This window comes from Ischnura elegans, chromosome 8 (assembly GCF_921293095.1).
Source record: "Ischnura elegans chromosome 8, ioIscEleg1.1, whole genome shotgun sequence".
NCBI lineage: Eukaryota > Metazoa > Arthropoda > Insecta > Odonata > Coenagrionidae > Ischnura > Ischnura elegans.
The window spans coordinates 51677527-51703998 of NC_060253.1; the positions used below are offsets into that span (position 1 = coordinate 51677527).

Consider the following 26472-nt stretch of genomic DNA (forward strand, 5'->3'; position numbering starts at 1 on the left):
ATAAGGATATATCAAGCATCTGCACCACCTCCTCCCCACAGCATGCAAACTGAAGTATACTCTAGTTTCCTCCTTCAGCACACAATTGAAGTCTTTAATTACCCAAAGAACATTTTCATCTTTAAAGGAAAATTTTCTACTTCAGTGAAATGCCCACTATTCCAGTACCAGCCTTTTACACACACTTGTGACAGCAGCTTTCAAATATAAAATTTATTCCATAGGAGTATGGGAAGAGTTCAGTAGTAAAACACCAGTCAGTACTATTACATTTTTTATTTCCTCTTTCCACATTTGACAGTATATGGGGCATAATTTCTCCCCTAAGGATGATTACAATTTTTGACAGGTTTTTAAAAAATTCCTCCACTTCATCTGGCTGTAACTTAGCATCTCAGTCATCATTGCCTGAGTTAGCATTTAAAACTTAATTTTTCGCTATTTTTTAATAAAATAAGAAATAGAAAAAATGCAAGCTTAGAAGGGAGACAGCATGGATGGTAGAGGTAAATTCAGAACTGCCTTTGACTACAATATACATAAAACACGTCTATTAGTTCCCAAAATAGCTTTAGATTTAAAATACCAAATGAAAAGAGAATCTTACTTGAAAGGGAAGAGCATTATAAATGGAAGTGAAGAATAAACGATATTGAAAGAGTAGCACGTACCTCATCATGGAACACCTCTGACAACAAGACCTGACAGTCTCTTGCAGCAGGCTGGTGAATTCCCTTACATTGAAAGATCCATTCCCAAGAAGGACAACTGCAATCACAAGATTTAAATATATAACACAGAGCTAAGGAGAAAAAGAGTTTGGAAATGAAGCAGAGCTATCAGTTTAATATTTTCATTCATTCCTTTATCAGCAGAACGAAAGTTTTAATAGCATCATGTAAGTCTCAACTTGGTAGCAAAGAACATTTGGAAAAAACCAAAATTTTGTAAATAAACATTCCTGCTACATTACACACCTTAAAATATTGAGATTTCCAGTCCCAGAATGTGAAACATCAAGAATCCTATCCAAAGGTAATCCCAGAATATAATCAGGCTGAAACAAAGATAGAATGCATATAATAAAACAAAAAACTTACAGGAACAACAGCAATACCAAAAAAGGCCTCCCTTTAGTCACATAACGAGGAACATCACTGACTGGCTACCATAAGTAAAGCAGAGAAACTACAGATTGTTCTGCTACTGCTATTAAAACTTAAATTTTTAAATGAAATCCATTTCTACTCATGTGAACACAATGTTTTGAGAACTCTTTATTGCTTCAGTGGTCAACAAAGGCTCAAACTACCATGAATTAGTCTTAAATAACACTAAACCACAAGTGAATAATATTACCATTGTGAGTCAGAATTAAACAAGAGACATTCCTCATTATGTCATCAGAATACAAGATAATCACAGACAATTCAGAAACTCTAGTCTAGCAATAAAAAAATTTTCATCATCCAAAGGGATCATTCCAGATGGCCAACAAATCAATTGCTAACATAATTTTACAATACTTACTCTTCTATATATGACTGCCAGAGTAGTAAGTGGCCTCCGAATTAGCGAAAAATCAGTTTCCAAATAAAGATGATCTACTCCCTGCAATAGAAAATTCAAAACCAAAGTTAGCACTACAGTCAGTACAAATTATTCTTTTCGGAGAAAAAACTTATCTAGGGAGGAGTATATAAACAAACTGAACTAAATGTCCGCTCCGCTTAGTAATCAACTGACATTCTTTGTGAGCAAAAGCAACCATTACCATTTACGATGCTTAGTCCATATGATGGTACTACTGTAGTTTACTGCATTGTTTCAGCTTTGAATTATCCTCTCCTACACGTGCAATACATCAACATTATTTGCCATACAATCATAATTATGTTACAGGTTAATGATTGCCATAAAATCATTTTCGAAGAGTAAACTTTAGCATAGTATAATGCTTCTTAGGTATGCAAGCACAGCAAATGTGGCAGCCTTCAAAGGGGAATGCTAAGATAACGTAATGCGGCAAGGTTGAGAGTTCAGTTTTTTAATTCATGGGTTGAACTTGCAGCATATGTCAAGGAATTGTTAAAAGCAACAATTATGTGCGATTACATTTTAAAAGGTAGCAGAAAGATCAAAAAGCCTTTTGAAAACTTCGAACATTAGGGAATGGTCATCGTAAAAGCAAAAATATAGACTGAGTAAAAACCAAAATTAAGCTAAAAAAAAACCTGATAACCAAGGAGCCCCAATCGGTAGAAATACATGATAATTGCCAAGGTTTCCATGTTACCAATAAAGACATTATTGAATTTTTCACGCTTAAACCTTTTATCTCTGGGTGTGAGGGTTTATTTCTTACCAATCAACCATGCCTATCAACCCTCTTAACAACCAATCTACCAGTGGGAAAACTATGGCCGACTCTCCTGTTCCTCAGGATGGAAGTCCTACTGTTACATGCTGGTAACAGTTCACTATCACTTCCTCTTATTACTAACTCCTTGTGGTTTCCTACTTGAGGCTAACAACAAGTGGGATATGTGTAACAACCCAATTGATTAGATCTACTGTGAATACACTTTAAAATTATTAATACAGCATCCATGTAAATGGACCACAACCTTAAAATGAAATCTAACCCATGCTCAGCATCCTTTTGGCAAGAGACACATTGCCTTCATAAGAAGGCACTTCCTTACACAATGCTGTCATCATCACATGAGATAAAATAGCTCATAGCCATGATTACAATTGTCTAATTGAGAGCACCATTACATCCCCTCCCATAACATTGCACATAATCCATTCCATAAAAAGTTAAAAATGACAGTGCTGTTCAAGTCATCATAGTCCATAAAGACAAATTCTATAGAGCTAAATGCATCCTTAAGACAACTTCAAAGATTCTAAACCAGCTAAAATTCACTAAAAGATACATGCTAAACCCAAAAAAATCTACTTAACACCCACACTCACCTTAGCCTCCTCTCCATCTACGTTATTGATAACATGGTACAAGAATTCTGGCAGTCCTTTATTGTTTGCCTTTTGACCACTTTTTATATCTGGTCGAAGCTAACTTCAGCTTCCTGGAAAAGAACACTATAATTATTAGCATATTCTAAAACAACTTCATGCTGAGTATTAGCTACATGTAAGCATAAAAACAATGACAAAAATACTTGATGGTATCATGCATTACAGTGAAGAAATTTTACTTTACAAGCTGAGGCCACAGTTATTGAGTAGTCAAGTTCCAATCCAAATTAAAAGTAGATACAGCAACAGCACACCAGTAAAACCCATGCTCAGTATCCTTTTGGCAAGAGACATTATACCTCAATGCAGAGGCATTTCCTTTAGAATTTTATCATCATTGCATGGACTGGCTGAGAATTAAATTGTCACATGAAACTTAATAAGCCATGTATACTAATTACCATTTCTCAATCAAAATTAGGAGATTCCTCTAAGGGTTATAGATGGCACAGATAAATTGCTCAAAGGGGAACAAGCTTACAAAGATGCACCAAAAAGAAACAATTTATACCTCTATATCATAATCCATGACCATTCTAACACAGAAGTTGATGGAACTGGAGTGGGAACACATGGAATCTCAAACAAGCATCATGGCAATACAAAACACCGATGAGAATATTCCTAGGAAGAGAGAAAGGAAAAAATGTCTAACTTTCGCCACATCATCACACATTACATGTTTAACTTGCATAATATCAGTAAAAGACTTTTTAATCAATGAGAGAACTCATAAGTCTAACATGCAAAACCATCATTTTAGCCTTTAATGCTCCCAGCGGAATTACAGATCTGAAGTACTTTCACTAATTCACATACAAAATGTTTATTTACGTTCACTTTAACTTATACAATTTAAGAAGCTGGCATTGAAATTTGAAATATGAAGCCCACAGGATAAATTTTCCTTTCTCAATCCTCAGTCCTACACAACACAACTCTCAGAATACACCCATGTCTCGTATAGCGCAATTTCGATTAGCGCAATTTTGATATAGCGCAAATTCGTTCCTCGGGGAAACATTGCAACGCAGTGTAGCCTAATCAAAAATCTTAAACGCTCTCGTGATAAAACGTGAACTTGCGCTAAGTACACACGAAATTTCTATCAATTTACGCATATTAATATTATTTCTTTCCTCAAATCTTCTTTTTTGTTTATATATTAATCGAAATTCATTGCTGCGCAATTGCCAAAAGTATTACTCGTCATTGGGTCTAGATAGCCGGCCTACCGAAGATTTATCTCGTCTCCTTAACAGAATGATAATAAATAATTTAGATCGTTAATTAAGCGTGGGGCTAGTGGAAATGAGTTTTTTTTTTCAGCAATACGGTTTGAGACGTATTTCTGCCGTCGTAGGTTACCGGGCGATTGACTTCCAGGTAGAGTCTACGCTAAAGCCTTCAAGGTCATCGGTATTCACGGGGGAGAAATGGAGCGGTAGCCGAGTTGCGCATGAATAGCATCAACACATAAAAGGGTCCGCTATAGAGTCTCAAACACAATGGCTTCGTTCCCTCCCCGCAGTCATAGCCCTTCTGCGTCTCAGGAATACAGTTCAGCAGAAGAAGGTGATTTAGATAGAGCCATACAGAGTAAAAACCAAGAGAATATGGCAAAAATAGGAATGCGTGTAGAAAAATCAAGAATTTATCAAGAAAACCATTAACCTAGAAGAGGACTTGAGAGAGGTCAATTGCTTTGAAAATGGAGAGCGTCAAAGCGATATTGCGCGGAAGTTTAAACTCACGATGCCTTATTCTGAATAAAGACGAAGCTAAAATATCAGTGACCTCAGCCGCACCAACTTCAACCAAGCGGTCTACACATACGGAAAGTTCATGGTGAATCAGTACAAAAAGATGAGAGTGGTAATCGCTCCGAGACATTAAGTGAAAGCTCCGGTTGGTTCCAGAATTTAAACGGCAAGCAGGTATTTTCAGTGCGGCGATATCAGGTGAATCTGCAAGTGTTGATAGCGCAGCCACCACAACATTTTCTGATGAACTCCAAGCTGTTATTGAAAGTGGCTCCTTTCCCCCTCAACTAGTTTTTAGTGTTGATGAGACGATATTCTTTTGGAAAAGAATGCATTCTCATTCATTCAATTTCAGGGAAGGAAAACCTGGGTCAGGTTTCAAGGCATTTAAAGACTGTTTCACGTAGCTGCTAATGACTCGGAGGACTTCAAATTAAAATGATTTATCATTCATAAACTCCACTAGCTATGAAATGGCATTTAAAGTAGCATTTTCCTGTCATTTCGATGAGCGACAAAAGGGCCTGGGTGACACAATAGTTGTTTTTAGACTAGTTTGAAAAATCATCAACTGCCGGCAACGCATTACGATCCCCTGAGATAGCAGATGTTAGCCCACCCGCACGACAGGACGGAATTTCGAAAGCACGTAAGAATTTTTTTTAACGTGAATAAAAGTCTTTGAATGCGTGAATACTATCTTTAAATATGTTTTAAACTATAAATATTTATAGAAAAAATGTTTTCTAAGGCTTTTTATGAGAATATAGATGTTTTAGAGGAAATTCAATACCCAAGACCTATGCTACCAGGAACGCATCCCTATCTTCCCTATGTTAAAACGCTCTCGTATAACGCAAATTCGTATAGCGCAAAGACCCCAAGGAACGCATCCCTTGCGCTACACGAGACATGGGTGTACTTAAAAGATTGCAGTGATAACACTAAAACATGAAATAGCACTATTTCTTTCTCATATGCATTAAAAAACATATGCTATGATTTGAAAGAATGTCATAGCTGATTGAAGCCTTGCAGGAGACTGACTGAATATTTGAAAATACCACACCTGTAAGACAGGATCACATCATGTGGATTGGTGAGAGAAGGAACTTCTTCAGATAATGGCTCCACCAAAGTTCTTGATAGCACCACATGGAAAAATCAAGACAGAAGCAGCTATAAATTTAGGCAATCAAAAGAGAATTAAACTATCACAACTAAGTTATCAGTCAAGTAATTTTAATCAATGAGAAATCTCATTAGTCTAACATGCAAAACCATCATTTAGTAACCGCCATCAAAACAAAAAGAGCAATGATTTTCTTTCCACAATCACTGACCCACAAACACAAACTAAAGACTTTTAAAAAATTTTTTCAATTAAAACTTCTGTACATATGAAAAAAGCTAAGTTTCATTGATGATCACTATCAAAAATCTTCAATGCTCTCAGAAATGAGTGGCGGTATAAATACACATAAAAAAACCATACAAATTGAAAACCTACCTGTATGACCACTCGAAGCCCAAACAGCTGGCATGAGGTTAAGATGAAAGGTACGTAATGGCCAACAGCTCCCTCAGTTGTACGAATGATAGGGCTGGAAATAGACAATGAAAAAGTAGCTTCTGAACATAAAGTAACGTACTCCAGCAAATAGTTAATGGATAATGTTTGCTCATGTCCATGAAAGCATTGGGCTAACAATACAAAGCCATATATAGAATGACAAAAAAACTACATATTGTATTAACAGTATTGATGGCTGATCAGTAGATTTTTTCAGCACTGACAATCAGCTGAAACACGGTAAATGTGTCATCATTCCAGCCATTTTTTGACATAACCTTCATGATTAACCTTTTACCCACTAAAGACAAAAATGTGAAACAGGATGTTTCTTGACGCGGGAGATGAAAGCCGTAACTTTTTGTCCGAGATAATCCTAAGGAGGTGAACAAAAGCCGAATTTCATAGTTCTCCCCCTTTTATGATGGTCGCACGTGTGCAGTCTGTTTCAGTACCCAACGACATGGGGCTTAGGGTTTACCCTCAAAATCTGGGAGTAGGTACCCAGACCCCTCATCTTATATTACCCCTCTTATTGGAAAGGGACTGCAGTCATACAATTGTTTATCCAGTAACTTTTTGAAATACATATTTGTTCCCTTCTCAAAAAATTGAACTGACAATCGAATTGTTTGTCTTTAGAACAGAGTATACAATTTTTAAACAAAATTCTACGATAAATATTAACTTAAATCTCGTTTTCAGTATAAACGTCAACATGGAAATTGCTTCTGCAGTAAATGCGTTAATATTGACAGTAAAGCCTTGCTCAAAGTTTGACAATTCTCAGAATAAAATGAGGAATTCAATTCGAAGTCTGCAATTTATGTCCAAGAAACAATTATCCATATCATTCAAATATATCAATATTATTCATATCAAACAATTATCCAATTCATATAAACAAAGCATGATTGACCACAAACCATTGCTGCCGGTAGGGTTAAAAACCCTGAAAGGAGGGAGCCCAACTACCCTCGCAGTCCAAGAAAATGTGGAGTCCCCACTAGGAAGGGTCATACTAAGGCAACTCCACCATCTCAAAAGGGTTTAACCAACAATATAAATAGATAATAATTAGGTATAAATACATAGTTCAAGGTAAAGATTGCCGGAAAGTACAGGAAGTTTACTTGAATTCAATCCTATTTCAAGGTAGCTTATTTTCCGAATACGGCCAATAATTAATTCTCACATCTCAGTGATGACTATTCAGAAGTAATGAACCAGCTAAAACATTAAATCACCATTCAAGGCTGTTACATTTTTAAAAGCCATTCCACCAAACTTATTACATGACCCATACCTCAACTGAGAATACAGCAGAGCAGACATCTTGCAGAACTGAAGGCAGGATTGTGGGTTCAGAACCTCATCAGAATCAACCTGTCCCAAGAAAAGGATAAGGCATGAATAACAGTAGAGCAATGCTCCCGAAAGAGGGACAGAAGCATAATATGCAAGTCAGAAAAAAATTCTTATCATCTAATTCAACAACACAGACCAATAAATAATTCATCATTTTAATGTCAATGGAAATGATCCTAAGACTTTTCAACTTTTATACTCACAATTGAAAATATATACATCAGCATAACAATCAATCTGCCTTTGATGACACCACTGCACAATCCTGCTCAAAACCAGCCACGATATGGAGTCTTGTTGCTGGCCAGAATACACTAAGGCCTTTAATAACAGGACTAAGTCTTCAATCCCTATGAACAGTGAAAAAAAAACAATGTTTACCACTAAAATTTAAACTTATCACAAAAATCATACTGAGGAAATAAAATATCTTATCACAGAAATTCTACCAGGAGTCCTAACACTTTGCTGCATTAAGCCCGTATGACACTTGCCAATTTATTGGCCAATATATCGGCTCGCAATATTGGTTAAAATATTGGGCTTTAGGCATCGTATGACACGTACCAATATTTACACCAATATTGGCCGTTATACTGTTCTAATACCCCACTAGAGAACGCCACATAACACAAAATGACAAAAGAGCATCTCAAGACGCAGATTAATTGCCAAATGAGCTACAGAATGGGAGGTGGCATAATAATTGTAAATTTAATAACTATTTCGAGGGGCTGCAAAGATATTCTCGAATTGCTCGAAATTTCATTCGCGTGAGTTCCTTGAATGATGAGAGATAGGAAATATTGTGATCTCATAGGTGAGCCAAGATAACGTAGCGGCTCGTTTTGGCTGGAATATGTTCATCGAATAAACAGAGATTGTGTCATCAATTGGGACTTTCACCCGAAACTTTAGCGCTCAAATCATGAAAAATAGTTTAATAATTGTAATTTAAACAAAATATAGACGCAATCGAGGAGAATCACGACGTTTTTATTCATTAAATATCCGAAATGTTATTTCCGAATGGGGAACTTGCATGAATTTTTTTTATTTCACAGGTGGACAGAAAATTATTTTCTGAATACAACAAAGAAAACCGCATGTAGATCTGAGTTTTCCTTCGCGAGATATTTAATGATAAATATAACGAATTTTAAAGCGCGGGAAAATCTCCCTCACCCCCCAAGCCACTGCCGAGGAAGCCTCGATGACGTCAAAGGTGCCTAAACATCACGCGAAGCTATTGTTGTGATTGTTTGTAATAGTTGCCAGCAGTTGTGAGAGCTTCGTTTGTTAGACGTGTTGATTATTTTATATTTAAAGATAAATATCCGACGATAGAGGCTTGGAAGCCCTCATATTTTGCATTATTTATAATATTAATATCTAAGTAAGGGCATAAAATATAAAACTGGAGCAGTTAAACCAAAAATTTTATAATACCTAAATAATATCGTTGTAGGAGTCTGAGCCACGGCCATTGGAAGGGGGATACGCTAATTGTAAGTTGATGTTATCGACGGCATATAATTCATTTAAGTATGTAATTAGAACGATTTTGATGTTTACTAATGTCCGGTTAGCTTTTATATACAATAACTTCATCCGTTTATTCGTAGGTACCGGAGAATTCGTCGTTTAGGACTGTATGTGCTTGTATTATGAGGTGAATTCCAGTCAATGCAACTTTTGCTCGCTGATTGGAGACATCTAGGAACATTTTTGTGCCAAAATAGTGTTATTTTCAACGTGACATCTCCCGTTAAGCTGCTACTAATAATCACAGTGCCAGTGGTTGTAATGCACATAGTTTGACAAGGTTGAAAAATATCGGCCAAGAGTTATCAGTGTTCCATCGTGATTGAACTGTAAAAAGTGCTATTACGCTATCGATAAATGTCTAACAGTAGTGTAAAAATTGTCAGTGGCGTGCTAATCTCCGTTGTTCATCGTAGATATGACATTTCACGATCACGCTATTGAAATAAAAACTGTGAGTGAAGTTTGTTATTCCATTATTTCAACGAATAGTAGTGAGAAAAGTCACCTGTGTCACTTGTGTGGGCTAATTTAAGGGTTTAAATCAGTGAATAAATAGTTGTTTTCATCATAACGAGTTCTGTTATTGTAAGTTGTACATGATGAATATAAGAATGTGACAGTGACATCCAGTTTTTGATAAGAGTATTTGCCTATTTCCCACTATATTTTTATGGTATATGCTAGTATATTGTTTATGGATTTACCTATATTATTGAAATAGGTTATAGCTTGTGTGTGTGTTGGCAGCGGAACCGATTCGCGATCTCACATGTGGATTGTGTGCAGACTTTTTTGCTGTGAATTCGTACCGTAGGACAGATAGGACTACCTTCTCCGTTAATTCGGTGTTGCCAAATTCAACAGCACAGCTTACTCTAATGTCAACAGCACAGCTTACGATCGTTATCCTCCAGTATTACAAGTTTCTTTTACAACTCGATTTTCCGCCGACGTATAGCAATAATTTGTCTTAACAAATTCCATGAGGGTCGTGGCATCAATTTTTGGTGTCCTAAAAAAAGGCTGGTGTCCTAACACCCCATGCCACACGCCTTTTAGGCGGCTTGCGGGGTATTATGTAGATGTAGATGAATTTCAGGTGTACTATTCGAACGAGTGGCAACGTTATCATCCATTTTTCTTATCACTAAAACATACGAAGTGAAACGCTTGTACTTCATCATCCCGATGCCGCATTATTAATATCCCAAGTAATAATCTAGGCACAATAGCAATAGGAGAACTTGCCCAAGAATAACAGAACAAAATAAAGTGACGATGAGCGGCTAAATACTCCCTCAAAACAAATTTTACACCATGCGCTCAGCGTATTTCCCTACTCCCTACGGTTGTTTAGGCACCTATGACGTCACGCCTGGCCTCGGCAACGCTCGGGTGTCTTCGCGCAGTGGTCGGCTCAGAGAAATTTTTCTCGATTTTAAATGCAATTTTTTTATTTCTTTTGATGTTGAATGGAGAAACTGAAGGTATTTTCGCGAGCTTATGTATCCATTTGACTTATTCAAAATAGTTTTTAGGGCAATCTACGACCCATGCAAGTTCCTCATTACCCACTTTAGACAGTTGATGTTTGTGAATTTATGTTCTCTCAAAGTACATATTAATTATTTGAGCTATTCCATGGATTGCTATGCTTCTAAAGTTTTTATATATGATATTAAAATTCCGAGGTGAAATGTTTTGCAACGAGCTTCTAGATTTGGCCACTAGGAGTCGACAAGACTGAGTTCTGATTGGAGATTGGCCTCGAGAAAATAGAACCAGTTCTAAAATCTAGATTGGCCAAGAAATTGTGCCCAATATTGTGAAACGGAGATTGGGCTAGAAATTGGTGTGTGTCAGTGGGTCCACAATCCAATATCCAATGGATTGGCCAATAAATTGGGAAGTGTCATACGGGCTTTAGCAGCACGATGTGACAAAAAATTTGGAAGCACGATACGCACCCCTTAATATCATAGGTTTGGGGAGAGAAATACTTCCAAGCCCATCTGGATAACTTGTTCTATTATTTAAAAGAGAATTCCATCATGTCAGATAGCTGAGGCCCCTCAGGATCAATGGAGTTCTCATGACTCAAGACTTTCAGTATTTCCATCTGATCTCTAATCCGATTTCCTTCAAAGAACATTAAAACTTGAGAGTAAGCTTCTTTAGTTGACCCAAGGGTTGTCCAAGCCCTACGAAGAGCACAAGAAATGTGGATTTAACAATACATAACCAACAAAATGGACAAATACATAAATTAAAAAAAAAGAACTCATCAGATTAAGAAAACAAAATCACAGCTGTTCATAACCCAATGCTCTGATAGATGGTATCATCATTTGATGCAATCATGTGATGCGATTATTTTATATTTCAATTCAGCCTTCAATTTAAAAATGAATATTCCTTTAAGAATCTCTCACAAAATTCATCCACATTTTAAAGACTACATTAAACAACAATCATTTTTAACTACCCCATGGAAGTTCATGAGAGAATTTGATTTTATATTTATGTGTGTCACATTTTACTCCCGTAGATACAGCAATTGTACAAAAACTATAGAATAAATAGAAGACTGATCAGGCATAGACTACGATATTACCCTAGAAAACAAACCTTTTCCAGCAGAGCAGCATGTTGCACTCCCCAAGAAAGGCCACTGCCACAATTTCTGGTACGTAACTTCCTTTAAGTCTTCAGGCAAACTGCTATGAAGAAAAATGAAGAATTAATCAAAGTACTAAATAAAACACTAGCACTTCTTCAAATGATCAAAATCAGATATTCATTGTTATCATAACTAATCAGTAACACGAACCAAGATGATATCATCACATGACTGCACTAAGGGGACTGCTTTCAAAAAATATTTACCTAACAAAGTCAATCCGATATTACCGCAGCCAATACAGCAATTTCATTGTAGGGTCAGCTTGGATCTTCATGATCAACAAATAGGTCATGTTTGCAGAGGAAAAACTTACCTACAACATAAAAAGATTAGATGAGTCATATTGCAAGTATTAAAAATAATCAATGCATCTAATGACTAAATGATAAACATGAAAAAGTAAAATATAAAAACAAAAGAGTTCCCATACAAACAGCCCCATCACCTCTCAATTAGATGCCATTATTATCACAAAAACAAACTTTCTAACAATACCTACAATAGTCTTAAATGAGACCAAATACATTCAGAAGTAGTTTTATAATCACAAGCATTCATAACCCAATGCTCTGAAAAACTGTTATCATCATTCATGTATTCATCCCAATATTGGCCATGAACAGTGACTCATTGGTTCTTTTTCATTCTTATTTCACCACCAATAACACACACACAGGATTCCACTTTCTAGTTCATAATGCCATTCAGCATTCAAAAAACATTTTAATGCAGGCATAAAATAAAAGTGAACTATCCTTCTTCTGTTATCATAAATGAAGTCAAACTATTAATATGGCTATCAACCATATGAATTAAGTCATAATCCGATGAGATGTGAGAATGGTCATTATGACAAAACCTCACCATTAACCTATACATGCAAAATGGATTGGCATGCACACGGCAGGCAAATGAAAACAAAATGCCTCCTATTCAGTACAAGTTAAATGAACTACATGAACTTGAAGGCAAAAAATGACCACAATCCCTACAAAAACCGACAAAATCAAGTTACTCATAACCAAATGCTCTGAAAAGAAATTATGATAAGATTGAAGACATAGTATAAAGTCAGAAATTTTCATACCTCTCATACAATCTGATTGGAGGCACTAACCCACTCCAAACTGCAATTCAACATAACATCCAATTGTGAATCAACCCCAATGATGTCCATAGAAACTGAAAAATAAGAGTTAAAATGTTAGCGAATAGAGAAATTATTGATTACATTCAGTTCAAAGAAGCAAATCAGATAAAAATTATTATCACAGCCATTCAGTAACACGAACCAAGATGATATCATCACGCTTATTGCAAACTCAAAATTATATTCCACACATCTTACAACAAACTGTGCCACACCTAATTTTGCTCAGTAAATCACCAGGTGTAACTGCCATACATTTCAACCACAAGCACTCGCGGCGTGGCTCCATGCAATTTTTCATAGAAACTGAAAAATAGATCACATATGTCAGCTACCAGAGAAACTATAAATACCATTCTAACTAATGAAGCAGATCAGATAAGGATTGTTATCACAACCAGTCAGTAACACGAACCAAGGTTATATCATCATGCTTAAATTCATTGAAATTTAATTACACATCTTACCAGCAAAATTGTAGCAGTATCCACTTTTTCAATGCAGCCGCCATGCATTCCAAATCATGGTATTGCTACTTGCCACTGGGAGCAACACTGCAATAAATGTACAAATAAAATCAGAATGCGAAGTTACTGCAAAGGCCAACATATTTTATACTTCACAGAGGAGATAAACAGAAACCCTTAACACTTCACAGGCAGTCAGTCTAAGCACTGACTACGATGATGAGAGTTTCACATCAAAACACTGGCATTAAGCAGCCTTGCCCTATGTCAAACCCAAGAATATTTCATCCATTTACATAAATTCTACCAAAGGCAAAAAGGGTAGTCTAATGGCACCCGCAAGTTGCACATTACCCGTGTACAATAAACGTCAATAGATTCTACAGCAATCACAGGCTGACTAAATAGAAAAATCTTGTTGAAATTCATTAAAAATAACTTCAGATTCAAAATTTGGTGTGAACTCATCAAGCATGCCACTAAGTACATTTCTCAATTATAGTCATAATTTTACTCCAGTTTTAATAAACAGTATTTCTCACATATTAATAACATCAAAAGACACTATAAGACAAATTTATAAGCTTTATTTTAGCATGCATTGAAAAATCCTTTTCACCCGAAATACCTGATAAATTGAAAATCGATACAAAAAATCCTGAATAACAATTAAGACCATTAATAATTTATGCAATATTAAAACGGAATCACAAATACATAAATCCTGGCGCTGCAAATTATTTTTGATGACTTAAGAAACTAAACAAGGTGATAATAAAAAATGAACATTCTGAGGTGTTCACATATATCGCTTCCCTTCCGAAGCAAACTATTACAGTGAAAATCTATTCAAAAGAGCTATTTTGAAATTATAATAAACATATATAAGAAATACATGAGGGAGTCGGTCACCACAAGGACTATATAGTATGGATTCCACTAATAAGGATAATAAGAGTTCATACCACCACTCACTAGGATTGAAAATTTTATGTTTTGAGGATTGCATGGGCTCTGAAGGCCACAAATTTAATTAGCGACATAGAAAATAAGACTTTCATGTTTCAAGTATAAGCTCCTGTATTAAAATAATTTAAGTGGTGGTTGTTAACATGGTTGATCAGAGTAAATAATTCAGCACTGATCAGTCAGCTGAAACACGGAAAAGGAGTCATCACTTCAACCATTCCATCACGCCACAACCACTCAAATTCGAGCATACCATTATATTGCTTTTCATTCATCTTATACTGAAATGCTAAAAATGATACATTTTAACTTTATTAGTATTGACTCTCGTAAGTTTTGTACATCCCTACAAAAGGTTTTTTTGGTAATACTTTATGAGAAACATAAGGATGTCAACTGTTAGCTCTGAAGAAGTACGTACACGTGATTCGAGCCCACGAAGACGATTTATTCAAACCCCACTTGAAAATTATTAGCCAACAACCCGGGGGAATGATAACGAGCTAAGGACCCGATATCACAGAAATGCGAATAGAGAAATTATTAGCATTAGAACATCGAAATGCAATCCAAGAGAGTAAACATTAACTGAAATCTTATCTCTCCGAATAGTCATCCAGACATTTGCCTTAGCGTTATCAGAGGTCTAAATTCGGAAGTAAATCTTAATTCATATTTTAAGAGCGTAAAAATCGTATACTAGAATCGTAATCGGTCCTGTTAGAGACGTGGTCGAGAAAACCTGTGAAACGGCAGGCTTCAATCTTATCCTACCAACCTCGATCAATATTATATCACATTTTCCATATCATACTGTAACGAGAAATCTACATTATTCTCTTTGATATATTGTCAGAGATATTCTCATTGATTCCCTTCACTCTTTCGTTCCCAATGCAAGCGCAAGATCTGGACCCACGTGGTAGAACCTACGCATGCCGAATCAGTTAAAATATGTTTCACCTTTTAATAGCGGTTTCTACTAAAAAATGATAATTAAGAGGAAACTGAAGTCAATGCGCATTACAGGTGTCCGACACAAGAGTAATAAAATAAGAAATATGTTCCGACAAGTGTCTGTCGTTTCTTCCACAGTGATACATTTCTACTTACCAATTTGTGCAAAAAGACTAATATACAATTAGGTAATTATACTCAGATATAACAAATATTTGAATCAGTCAACGCAATAACACACGGGGATAACAGTGCAATGCCTGGCATTGTAACCCACGTGGCCATCCTTCGATTGAAACTTCAAACACGCTACCAAATGAAAATTCACATTCGTTCTTAATGTATTCAATTAACTCAACTTTGAGAGCCATCACGGATATTTACCATGCAATTCAAGATTACCTTGAGCACGATTTTAGGTCCTCAGAAGTATCCGACCTCGGGCATGACGACGAACGACCTTTCCCTGACAGTAGTTAAACGGAAATGAAAGAGTTGGGCGAGAACGGGAGAACAAAAAATTTCGAAATTTTGGCCATTTGGCGAACCAGCGCCAAGGAGCGAGCATTCGATGAACTAATTTGGAATTCCAACATTCCATTGTTAAATGCGCTCCATTGTTAGGCGAGCTTCAGTTGTTTGTTTTCCGGTAATTTGGAGGGTTTGGAAAACCTCTTGAATCAACAAAATAGTTTTGTGTTTCCGTTTATTTCCCCTTTTATTTGCGAGTCTTAAAAATGGATATTTTGGGATCTATTCTAAATGCTATGGATAAGCCACCAACTATTAGTGACAAGCAGCGGGCCTTAATGAGAAGTAAAAGTCGAAATAAATTGCTGGTGTGGAACTCAATTATATTTTCATCTTCTTATACAAGTTTGGAATTCCAGAACAACGAGAGGCTCTACAGAAGCGGGAAGAAGAAGAAAAGGAGAAGCTGAGGGTGTTTCGGGAGACCGTGAGTTATCTGACTGAAATATATGTTGAAATTAACTCCGAGTGCCTATCCATGTTACTTTGTCATTGTAGGTGGAAGATCAAATAACCAAGCTTATGAAGGATAATAGTCAACAGAAACATGAATTTGAGCCGATGGAGAAGGTTTTTAGAGGCATAATGTGAGTCAAGTAACTCAAATTGGCCGAAGTATTTGAGTAAAATTGCGCATTTAACGCATCCAACAATTCGATATTTTTTTATTTACCGTCTTCGTTTGCTCCTACATTTTTCTATCAGTATATAGTATATGAGATAGAAAAAAATATTCTCATTTTCAACAAAATATTTTTTCATTATTATTATATGCGAAATTAATATCTAGAGACCAAATAACTAAGGTTCTGTGGTATTGTCTAAGGTGATGACCGATTAATTTGGTTGGATTAGCTACTGAAATTTGGCTCTTTTATATACAGACATGATGTCGCCGAAGTTGCGGGGTTGGTTGCGTTTTCTGTCGGCATGGATGGCGACGACAGAAGGGTGATTGTTTATAAAGTTGAGTTTCAACCCTGCGAGGAGGAACTGGCAGCCCTAAGAAGAGGCGAGGAGTGGGACCCAGAAAAGGCCAAAGCACTAGCTCTCCAGGTTCAGTATTATTTTTCTCTTTAGTTTTCATGTCATCCTTACAAATGAATGTATAGAGCGTTTAGACCAGTGTTTCTCAAACTTTTTCGAGCCACCGCCCCCTTGAATCCATAAACCTATACTCAATGCCACCAATCGGTATCTATAAAATAATAATCAGAATCATATACCATTGAACCAAATGAGGAACATAGTAATAATTAAGTTCTCTGTATCGTGAAGTTGTACCAACGGTAAACCAAATGAAACTAAACCCCTTCAAACGTTTCCTTTGTGCAAAAAGCTTGGAAATATTTTTCAAGCAGTTCTTACTTTAAAATGCACGAAAATGCATTGTTTAAATTACTTCCATTTGCGGGAAACAAAGTAAACTTTAGAAGCAAAGCTTGAAATCGGAGACAAAAGGAAGGTTACGGAACCTTCGCATTTGTCACATAGTCAGGACCCTCCGGCACCCCCTGCCGCCCCCATAGACTACAGCAACACCCCCCAGGGGGCGGTAGCACCCACTTTGGGAACAACTGGTTTAGACCATTGAAATTATTTTTGGGGTTATTATTTAATAATAGCTGGCTATGTTAATGGCCCCATAAATACTCAGTAAATAACTGTAGGATGAAACTTCTGTTGAACAACTATGATTCTTAGATGTGTTCCGTGCCATTGAGATGCAACCTGCTGTCTTGAAAAGGTTATCAACGCCCAGTCTAGCTAATTGAATATCTTTCTGGTTCTAAAATAGAACATACCCAGTGTTGGTTTTTCTTGATATCACAACCTCTCCAACCATAATGGGGTAGTAGTTTCTCAGGGTTGCTCACACAAGACCTCTGGAGTGGTTACTTCTATCTTCCTTTTCGCACTTGTCAGTGCTCTCCCATTGTAATTGTCTAGAAACATCAGGGATGGGTGTCCCAACTCGCTCCCCTTTTATTTTAGCTCTCCCATTATAACTAATACACCCTGTGCTTTGCCGCACCATTGCCTATTTTGCCCCTTGCTTATCATTATGCTAATATTCTATAATCTTATCATTTGGCTGATATTCATGAAATGAATCTAACTTGCCCCTTGGCATACAAATCAGCTCTATTCTTATTCAAGCTGATATTGCCTTATTTGGCTTGGGCCTTGTACTCCATCAAAGATTACTTAAGGTTTAAAAATACTATTTCAGAAAGAAGAAGAGGAAGCTGAAAGTAAAACGACTAAAGATTTTGTTCCCAGCTCTGATTACAAGGACAAGTATGAGAGGCTGATTGGTAAAGAGTCTGCGAAAGATGCAGCACGTATCACTCAAACGAACAAGCAGTATGGATTTGGTAAGTGCATAATGTAGCACTGGTGTCTAAAGGTTAATGCATATGGCTGAAGGTTTTACAGTTGAATCTCACTTATGAAACTTTCAGCAGAGAACCAAAAAAAGTTTCATAAGTGAGGAAGTTTCTTATGCGAGGTTTTTGTGGTAAAGGAGCATGTTTTCAATTGGGTCTGCTTTGTTTCCAGGGTTCAATTACTCATTTGGAGGCAAGAAATTGAAGCCTACTAATCTTATTTACACACAAGCAACACCATAGATGATGTGTTACTTTAAGAGAAACATAAATTTGCATTCCTGAACATCATTGCCCATGGTTGATCGTCTTGGTCAAATTGCTATAATTTCTGGCATTTAGCCACAGGGCTTTTATTTAGGGAGCAAAATTTCACGAAAGCTTCACACCCTGTGGGCCCAGGTTCAAGTCCTGGTAGTGATAGAAACTTTCCAGAAATGGCTGTATCCCTGCTTGAGAGTAGTGTGGAGGGAACTTCCAGTGCAACACACAGTCCGGCAGATGGGACGTTAAGCTTATTGTTACAGCCTGGCTAATTCAAACACAGGGTTTCTATCCTCCCACCTCATGGTGAAAATGACCCCAGCTGTCAGTTACCTTCCTTCAACTACCATACCATAGATAATATGGAGCACACGGCACCCGGGATTTTCTGTAATTCAGATTTTTTCCTGTGTTTAGATCACTTTTTTTAAGTGAGCAATTTAAATAACCGCGCAACTGCCATCAGTGATGAATGAACAAAAATAGATTAAGTACCCGGAAAAATCTCCCCTCCATATAATTTTTATGCATTAAAAAATAATTTTCCCATGAAATTTTGGCAATAGTGGATTGAATCTACCTGGTTTAGCTTCTCTGTCGGCATTCTTCCGCGAATTTGGTACCTGAACCTTCGACTCACAAACCGTGTGACTTACCGGACACATTTGTATTTCAATATACATAATGGTCTTAAGTCTTTCCTGAGTCGAAAGGAACAGCCTTATCTTTCATGTTTTGAACTAGACTTTAATGATAACATGATGACTGACTTTAAGTTTTTTGAAAGGGCATTTACAGTAACTCCCGTTCTGTTACAAAATAAATGCTTGCCACCTGGTAGAGCTAAGCTAATACGTAATGATCTTTTTTGGATGACCTTGGAAGCCAAAGTTTTGGTACAAAGGATTTTTAACGGCTCATTTGGATGTTATTTTGCTATAATGATGGAAAAAATAACCTTTGAAAAATTCTAGGAAATCTTCCGTTAGAGATAAATATTCCGTAGTTCATAATTCCGGATTAACGTACATCTACTAATATTAAAATTAATATCTAATACACAGCATTGCTCACTACGAAAACTTATTATTCTTTATTGACATCTATGTAATGAACACACACTACTCCCTCTCGCATGACGAAAATCGAGGTGCGTTTTCCACAATCTTCTAGTAGAGCAGTTCTCTGACAAGTGGTATAAGTGAGCTGTTTTATCTCATTGGACTGGAAAAGTATATTTCATAACCGATGTCTTCATATAAGTGAAAAGTTTCATAACCGAGGTTGGAAATACATGGGTTCATAGGGGGTTATTCACTGGACCAAAAAAATCGTTGTATAAGTGCATCAATACCTGAGGGTTGTGTAACCGAGTTTCTACTGTATGTATACATATTTGTCCTATTGAACTCCTTATGGATTTTATCCCTTCTCTTGCAGTACCCAGTGCTAACAAGAAGGATGTTCGATCCATAGAGCAAACTTTGGCTGATTTACAATCCAGAAAGAAGATGAAACTCAGCCATGGAAATGCTAGCGAAGGAAATTCTAGTAGTCAGCCTTAAATTATTCTTTTTGATGCGGGTACTACTCAGAATTAGTCAATGTGACTTGTAATTTTGCTGAGGTTTTACTCAGTCTCAAGGTGAATGTCTATTTAAAGGAATTTGATTTATTATCTCCTATGTGTATATTCTATCCATTACCTCAAAACTGCCACAATTATGAATTGTAGAAAATATTGCTACTTGTGGATTAAAATAAGAACTCACAGCAATCGCTCAACATTGTTTTATTGCTATAGCTAATCTTAGGCATTTTAATTTATTTTACAACTTTAGTATGAAAATACCACTATGTACACATAAAAATTATCAGGCTGAATAAACAATGGTAACAACTTAATATTTACAACAGTGCCTCCTCTCCTAAGATCATGAACTGTACAAATGTAACTTTAACTAATGCAATGAATGATACCTGATTAATGACCATAAATATCACTGGGTTTTAGAAGCTTTCTCGTGTGTCTGATGAACACTCCTGGGCCTTTGGGGCAGTTAGAAGGTCAATTTCCTTTATTATAGAAGTGGATTGAGAAAGCACTTACTGGCACAAGAGTGACAAGCTGTGTATAGACATAGCCTATAACAATGCTTACTTGTGTCACAAGCCTTGGTCCACACATGTTATGCACAGCATAACTCATCCTGTAGAAGGAAAAAAGGTTGAAATATTATTATTAGTACATATTACATTTTTTGGGTTAATATTGACCTATATACATTAAAAGGGAGGAAAATATAAAATGTGAATATTGTGGGTTATAGTGGGAAATAAATCACTAAGTAATGTTCCATAAAAACTTTTAACTTGTTCCTTCGCCACTTACGGAAGAGTAAATGCTCGCTTGGGAACTAAGGGAAGGGACATCTGATGGCAAGAGTTCCGGGATAAAAAGGCAGCAGACAAAATGCACAGTGGTAAGGAATGGGAATGCATGATGCGCGGCCTATCCTGATAGCTACTGAGGCCAGATTCATACAATGAGAGTACCACTAAGACCATCACGTGCTTTCTCTGAATGTCTTTCGACAGAGTTAAATGCTATACTCCTACCATTTGCCATAACATCTGATGTAGTCGAAAACAAGGACACAACAAAATAAACTTCCAAAATGTTAAGTTACCGATTACTTTAGAAGATATCAAACAATTAAATTTAATGTCATAAGAACTGCTACTGAATTATATCCCTTACCTTACACTAACCTGTGCAAACAAGAAGGATGTCCAATCCATAGGACTTTGGCAGATTTACAACATGTAGAACATAACTTTTTTTTAACATTAGCTGATTTATTTCACCCTATGGATATGTGGTTCCATCAATTGAACCCTGAACATTTGATACATATATATTTTGGGTGAATTCTATAATAACAGGGGTAGGTGCAATTTGCCAAAGTTCTACATACCATCTTCTACATAATTTTATACAGATCAATTTTGTCACTAATTTATGACTTTAGTTTTCAACAACTATGAATCATTAACTCATCGCTATTTCATTATTATTCAGAGGCATAGTTGGTATAATTCATGCCATTCCAATCATTTTAGTTCCATAAGTATCACCAAATTAAATTTCATTACTCTAATTTTAACACAAAGAGGAAAATGGTTGATGCAATCCCTATCCCAAACTCTTCACTGTAAAATACCTCCGTATGGTTGAATGCTGATAAACTTTTACAGATTATTGTATCATGAAACTAGGCCTTGTCACAGAAATCATTATAAATTAAATGTTAAGAAGTGAAGCATTGAATCTCAGAATTTCTGGTACATTTATTGTTAGATATCAGAAACATGAGCAATTGAATTACATAGATGACTTAAATGTTTTTTGCCAGGCATAAAGAATTGGATGACCCCAATGTTTTGGGAACTCACTCATCCTTGCTGGTCGGTCATTATGGAATGCATAAGTTTGCCACTCAGCAACGTGATCATGAATGGGAGATAAAATGGATTATCATAAATGCAAAATAGTTGATGACATGTGAAATGAAGGATAATATCATAATTATGTCTTTTTCTCTGTTGCATATTATGTTAATAATCCTTATGCACTCTTTTAAGGGAGTTTCTATGGAAAAGAATATCAAAATAGGAAATAAAATCTCCTAAACCATTTTTTTGTTTAATTGTGTAACCATCAACAGGGAGGTGGATATATAATAACCAAAACAAGATTAACGCCACACATAAATAAGGGCATATGGCCTACAGGTCATGCACTGAATAAATTTTAAACAATTGCACAGTAATTTAACCATAACCAATAGTCAGAGGGATTCATAAAGGAAAAAAAAAGATCATATGCAGTGGTTAGAATTTGGAATAGATACTCAGGAAAGAAGGATTCATAGTACAGTAAACTCTTGATTTTACGAAGCAGGATTTTACGAAGTTTTCGATTATACGAAGTGATATTGCGGTCCCGGTGAAAAGCCTTTGCTAAATACATGGCGCTATTCGATTATACGAAGTTTCGATTATACGAAATTTTTTGAATTTACGAACCTCGGCTCGGTCCCTAGGAGCAAATGGCATTCGTTTATACGAACTACGGCGAAAAATTTGTCAACAAAACTAGTTACGCCGGCGTAAGTAGCTAGAAAATCAGCGCTTCCAACTGTGGTCCATCAAAAGTGCGAAATCGTAAATGATTATGCAACTTTGGAGAGAAATGGGTCGCCAAAAACCTCACTGTGGGAATTTAGGGGGAGTAGGAGTTCAGTTAAAATATCGCGGCTGACATTATGCCCCTATTTACGTGCCTGTTCGTAAACATAGCATCGACAATAATTCGTAGTTTAACATTTCAGGAAGGTCGCGCGGAGTATTTCGTACACCCCTAATTAACCCTTTGCACTGCTGTGAACGTACTTCGAAGACTACTTGACTACTTTTCGCCGAAGCACTTCGAAGGGTCCCTAATCCGGGACCCTTTCCTCGACGAGCTCACCCTCGCTGGCCCCTGAAACGGGGCTATTTTTTAATGCATTACCTGACGCAACCCTGGGTTTCAAAGGGCAAAGGTGCCATGGGGGGAAAAAGAGTAAAGTGCGTGTTACTGTGGGGCTGTGCGTCAACCAAACGGGCACGGACAAAATAAGCCCGTTGTCATTGGGAAATTTGAAAGGCCACGGTGCTTAAAACATGTAAAATTGGAAGCCCTCCCCGTTTTTTACCATGCAAATAAAAACAGCTGGATGACCCGAGAAATTTTCCAGCAAACAGTTATACGTCTACAGAGAAAAATTGCTGGAGAGAACAGCAAAATTGTTTTAATAATGGATAATGCCACCGTTCATAAATACGTGGAAGATCTAAAATTGGCTAATGTTCGAGTCCTCTTTTTACCCCCGAACTCGACTAGCAAGTCCCAGCCCTTGGACCAAGGCATTATCCAGAATTTTAAAGTCCTATACCGGAAGAAGCTTGAGCGGTATTAATTGCGATGGATCGGTATGTATACATTCATCTATTTTGCTCATGTGCGTTTGGATATCGATTTAGATATTTTTATTCATGATTATCATTCTTTCAAATCTATTTGCTACTTTTATAAATGGGAACAGAAATTAATAACATCCCGAAATGGACGTTGATACATGCAATCCGCGCCATAATATCTTTTCGTGTATATATTGGCCTTTGTGAATGAACAACTTAAATATCTTAAGTACTGGGCTCTATTTACCGCCAATTTATATTTCAGGCTTCTCGTAATGAAGACGCACTTCCAAGTCTAACCATGAACTTTCTTCTCACGCGCTTCCCCGTTCTCCCATGCTGGGGTTCTGTCTTTCCAAAGCCGAACCTTCCCTCCTGCCGCCTTTGGCTGATCTTGCTGACACCCACCTTACGCATCCCAAACCCCTCCTTCCCCAGCATTTCCCATTCACTCCCTCCCTTAGGAGACTGAGATTGTGTGCGTCGCAAAAAAATACGGCCCCCAAAAGTAGACTGAGGCAGAGCTGAAGGCCATTTCCCCACCCTTCTTTGTCCTGCCCCCTTCACCAGTCTTTGTGCTGACCACACTTCTTCCCTCAGGCAATCCCCATCCCACTCTTATTCACCCCACCCACTGGGAAGGTTCCCCGATTGTGGAGAAGGGCATGGTTCATCTTTACCTGCAACGGGGGGAAGTTATTAACCGGAGAGAGGCGGAAGAAGTATCTTCCACTATCGGGAAAATGGTGCCGCGCTTATAATTGTCTATCTTCTTCTCTGCTGACTTTTCAATTGAAATTAATTTCTTTGCTCTTTCCACACTATATTTATTTACGATTATGGCGCGACTATTTTTAGTGCTAAAACTAAGAAAATATTTTCTCTATGTCAATGATCCTTTGCCTAACTTTCAATACGGCGGAGAAAGGAACACGAAAACTAAATGAGGTGACGGTACAGGTTTTTGCGTGTCATTTTTTGGGAATTCACGCTAGCGAACCAATACTTAACCACGTTGAGAAATGATAAAACGTCTCTTGTAGGAAAACAATCAATGTGGATAATAACGTTTCTATCTATATTTCTGCGATACTGTAAGATGTTTCTCCTGTCGTTTTCCGGTTGGAACCTTGCTCCTGTCGGCATAAAAGGAGAGAAACATACTATATGAACAGGTCACCTCACACCCGGTATAAAGAATACAGTCCTGATGAAGAATTAAGTCTTTTATGGCAACGTCTGCGAAGATGATGGAACACAGTAGTCGGACGGAGAACTCAAACAGAATTTACTTCAAATATTCGCCAGAAGATAATCACATCCTACGTTATTTATGATCGTAATTGAATCACAGTGAAAATAGAGCACATTCTGCTGAAAATACGAAGTAACTCGAAATATGAACTTACGAAGGTTATTTTGGAAACGGGCTAAGACCCTTGTTTTTCTTTTTTTTCTCGTCACTGAGCGATAGAGGGCGACATAAATGGCGGTTAGGCCGGCTGCCGCTAAAATTCCGTGGGTGTCAGAAACAAATATCTATCTTTTGCATACTTAATAGTAGCTATTGGCTCCTAACCACAAATTTATAACTATTAATTCTTATAATAAACATTGCAATTCATTATTTGATTACGTTTTCTAAACTGGTCGGGAATTTCTTTAGCGATCGTTGATGTTGAAGTATGAACAAGAAATGGGAATTTTATGGTGGTATAATTATTTAACGATTTTTCACATCATAAATCGATAGCAAAAAGCCTTTTCTATGAATTATACCGAGAATAACCACCGAAAACATTTAAATAAGACCACTAAAGACAAAAAACGGCGGAAGAAACAAAAGCGAACATTTTTTTCGTGACTTATGAAAAAGGTTTGAATTTACGAAACTCGATTTTACGAAGTGCCAATTTTCCGGTCCCACTGACTTCGTAAAATCAAGAGTTTACTGTAACAACAATCTCCATTTTCAATTTTCCCCACTTTTCCACCATATCCAGCCAGTTTAATTTCCCTGACTTTTTGTATCAATAGCACAGTGTTTGTAAAAACGAATTCAATGGACAAATTGAGTGAGTTATATTTTGAAATAAAGTCAAACACCTATTAGTAGCAGAAATCAAGACAGCCCAATCACAATTTTCATCTCTCCTTCCTCTCTGCAGTTTTTCCCTGAATATAAACTACATAATTTCCAGGACATTTCCCACTTCTTAAACTTCCCTGGCCCGTATGAAACCTTGAAAAGTATTGAATTCAACGGATGGAGAACATTCATGATTACTTACCCATTAGAGAGCAAACATTTTGGCCTAGATGTAACCAACAGTGGAGTACATGGCTGTTTTAGGAGCAGTGGCATTTGGTTTTGGTGACATGTCTCGTTTTGAAGGAGAGTCACTCCTTTTTTCCTCTTTCATCCACAAGTATTCTTGCCTCACACGTGCTAATTGGGTACATGGCCTCCCCATTCCATCTTTGTACCTACGCTCAGCCATTGGGAAGACAACATCAAGGAGGAATGCAGCATTTTTCCTCACGAATGATCCCTAGATATCGTGAAAAAATGAGTGAATGATAATGCACAATGAAAAAGAACAATCATATTTTCACCTTACCATGGTTGAATAACCACTTTTAAAAACTAGGTATTTTACTCATAATTACACGAATCCTCAGATTTAAAGTTATTCTTAACTTTTGCATTCCACTAAAAAGTAGAGCTTTACATAGAAT

At 36.8% G+C, this 26472-nt stretch overlaps 2 protein-coding genes and 2 long non-coding RNA genes across 8 annotated transcripts in view; 2 read left to right on the forward strand and 2 right to left on the reverse strand.

Moving 5' to 3' along the window:
* Positions 1 to 260: 260 nt before the first annotated feature.
* Positions 261 to 16036, reverse strand: LOC124164551. 5 transcript variants are annotated; one of them, XR_006866065.1, is made up of 17 exons: positions 15926 to 16036; positions 13598 to 13684; positions 13346 to 13436; positions 13068 to 13162; positions 12184 to 12293; positions 11926 to 12014; positions 11265 to 11498; positions 7953 to 8099; positions 7688 to 7767; positions 6319 to 6412; positions 5878 to 5949; positions 3557 to 3669; positions 2983 to 3095; positions 1531 to 1611; positions 978 to 1057; positions 672 to 768; positions 261 to 528 (listed from the first exon to the last, which is right to left on the reverse strand). It is a non-coding gene; the product is annotated as an uncharacterized LOC124164551 (long non-coding RNA). The 5 variants fall into 5 exon arrangements; XR_006866062.1 differs by having other exon boundaries at positions 261 to 768; XR_006866063.1 differs by having other exon boundaries at positions 261 to 768; positions 11926 to 12017.
* On the forward strand, positions 6419 to 7639 carry LOC124164552. Its single transcript, XR_006866067.1, has 2 exons — positions 6419 to 7482; positions 7537 to 7639. It is a non-coding gene; the product is annotated as an uncharacterized LOC124164552 (long non-coding RNA).
* Positions 16037 to 16129: 93 nt separating the features above from the next.
* On the forward strand, positions 16130 to 20485 carry LOC124164550 (sperm-associated antigen 7). The gene is made up of 6 exons (XM_046541923.1): positions 16130 to 16339; positions 16414 to 16481; positions 16553 to 16641; positions 16939 to 17110; positions 18288 to 18432; positions 20149 to 20485. Exons 1-6 carry the CDS (start codon positions 16261 to 16263, stop codon positions 20271 to 20273), a joined length of 678 nt encoding a protein of 225 aa, XP_046397879.1. The 5' UTR covers positions 16130 to 16260; the 3' UTR covers positions 20274 to 20485.
* LOC124164549 (exocyst complex component 8) overlaps positions 20485 to 26472 on the reverse strand; it is a 31235-nt gene continuing 25247 nt past the window's right edge. The window contains exons 13-14 of the mRNA XM_046541922.1: positions 26025 to 26285; positions 20485 to 20918 (exon numbers count right to left, since the gene is read on the reverse strand). Of these exons, the coding sequence (XP_046397878.1) occupies positions 26049 to 26285 (237 nt within the window). The 3' untranslated portion in view covers positions 20485 to 20918; positions 26025 to 26048. The remainder of the gene's footprint in view (positions 20919 to 26024; positions 26286 to 26472) is intronic.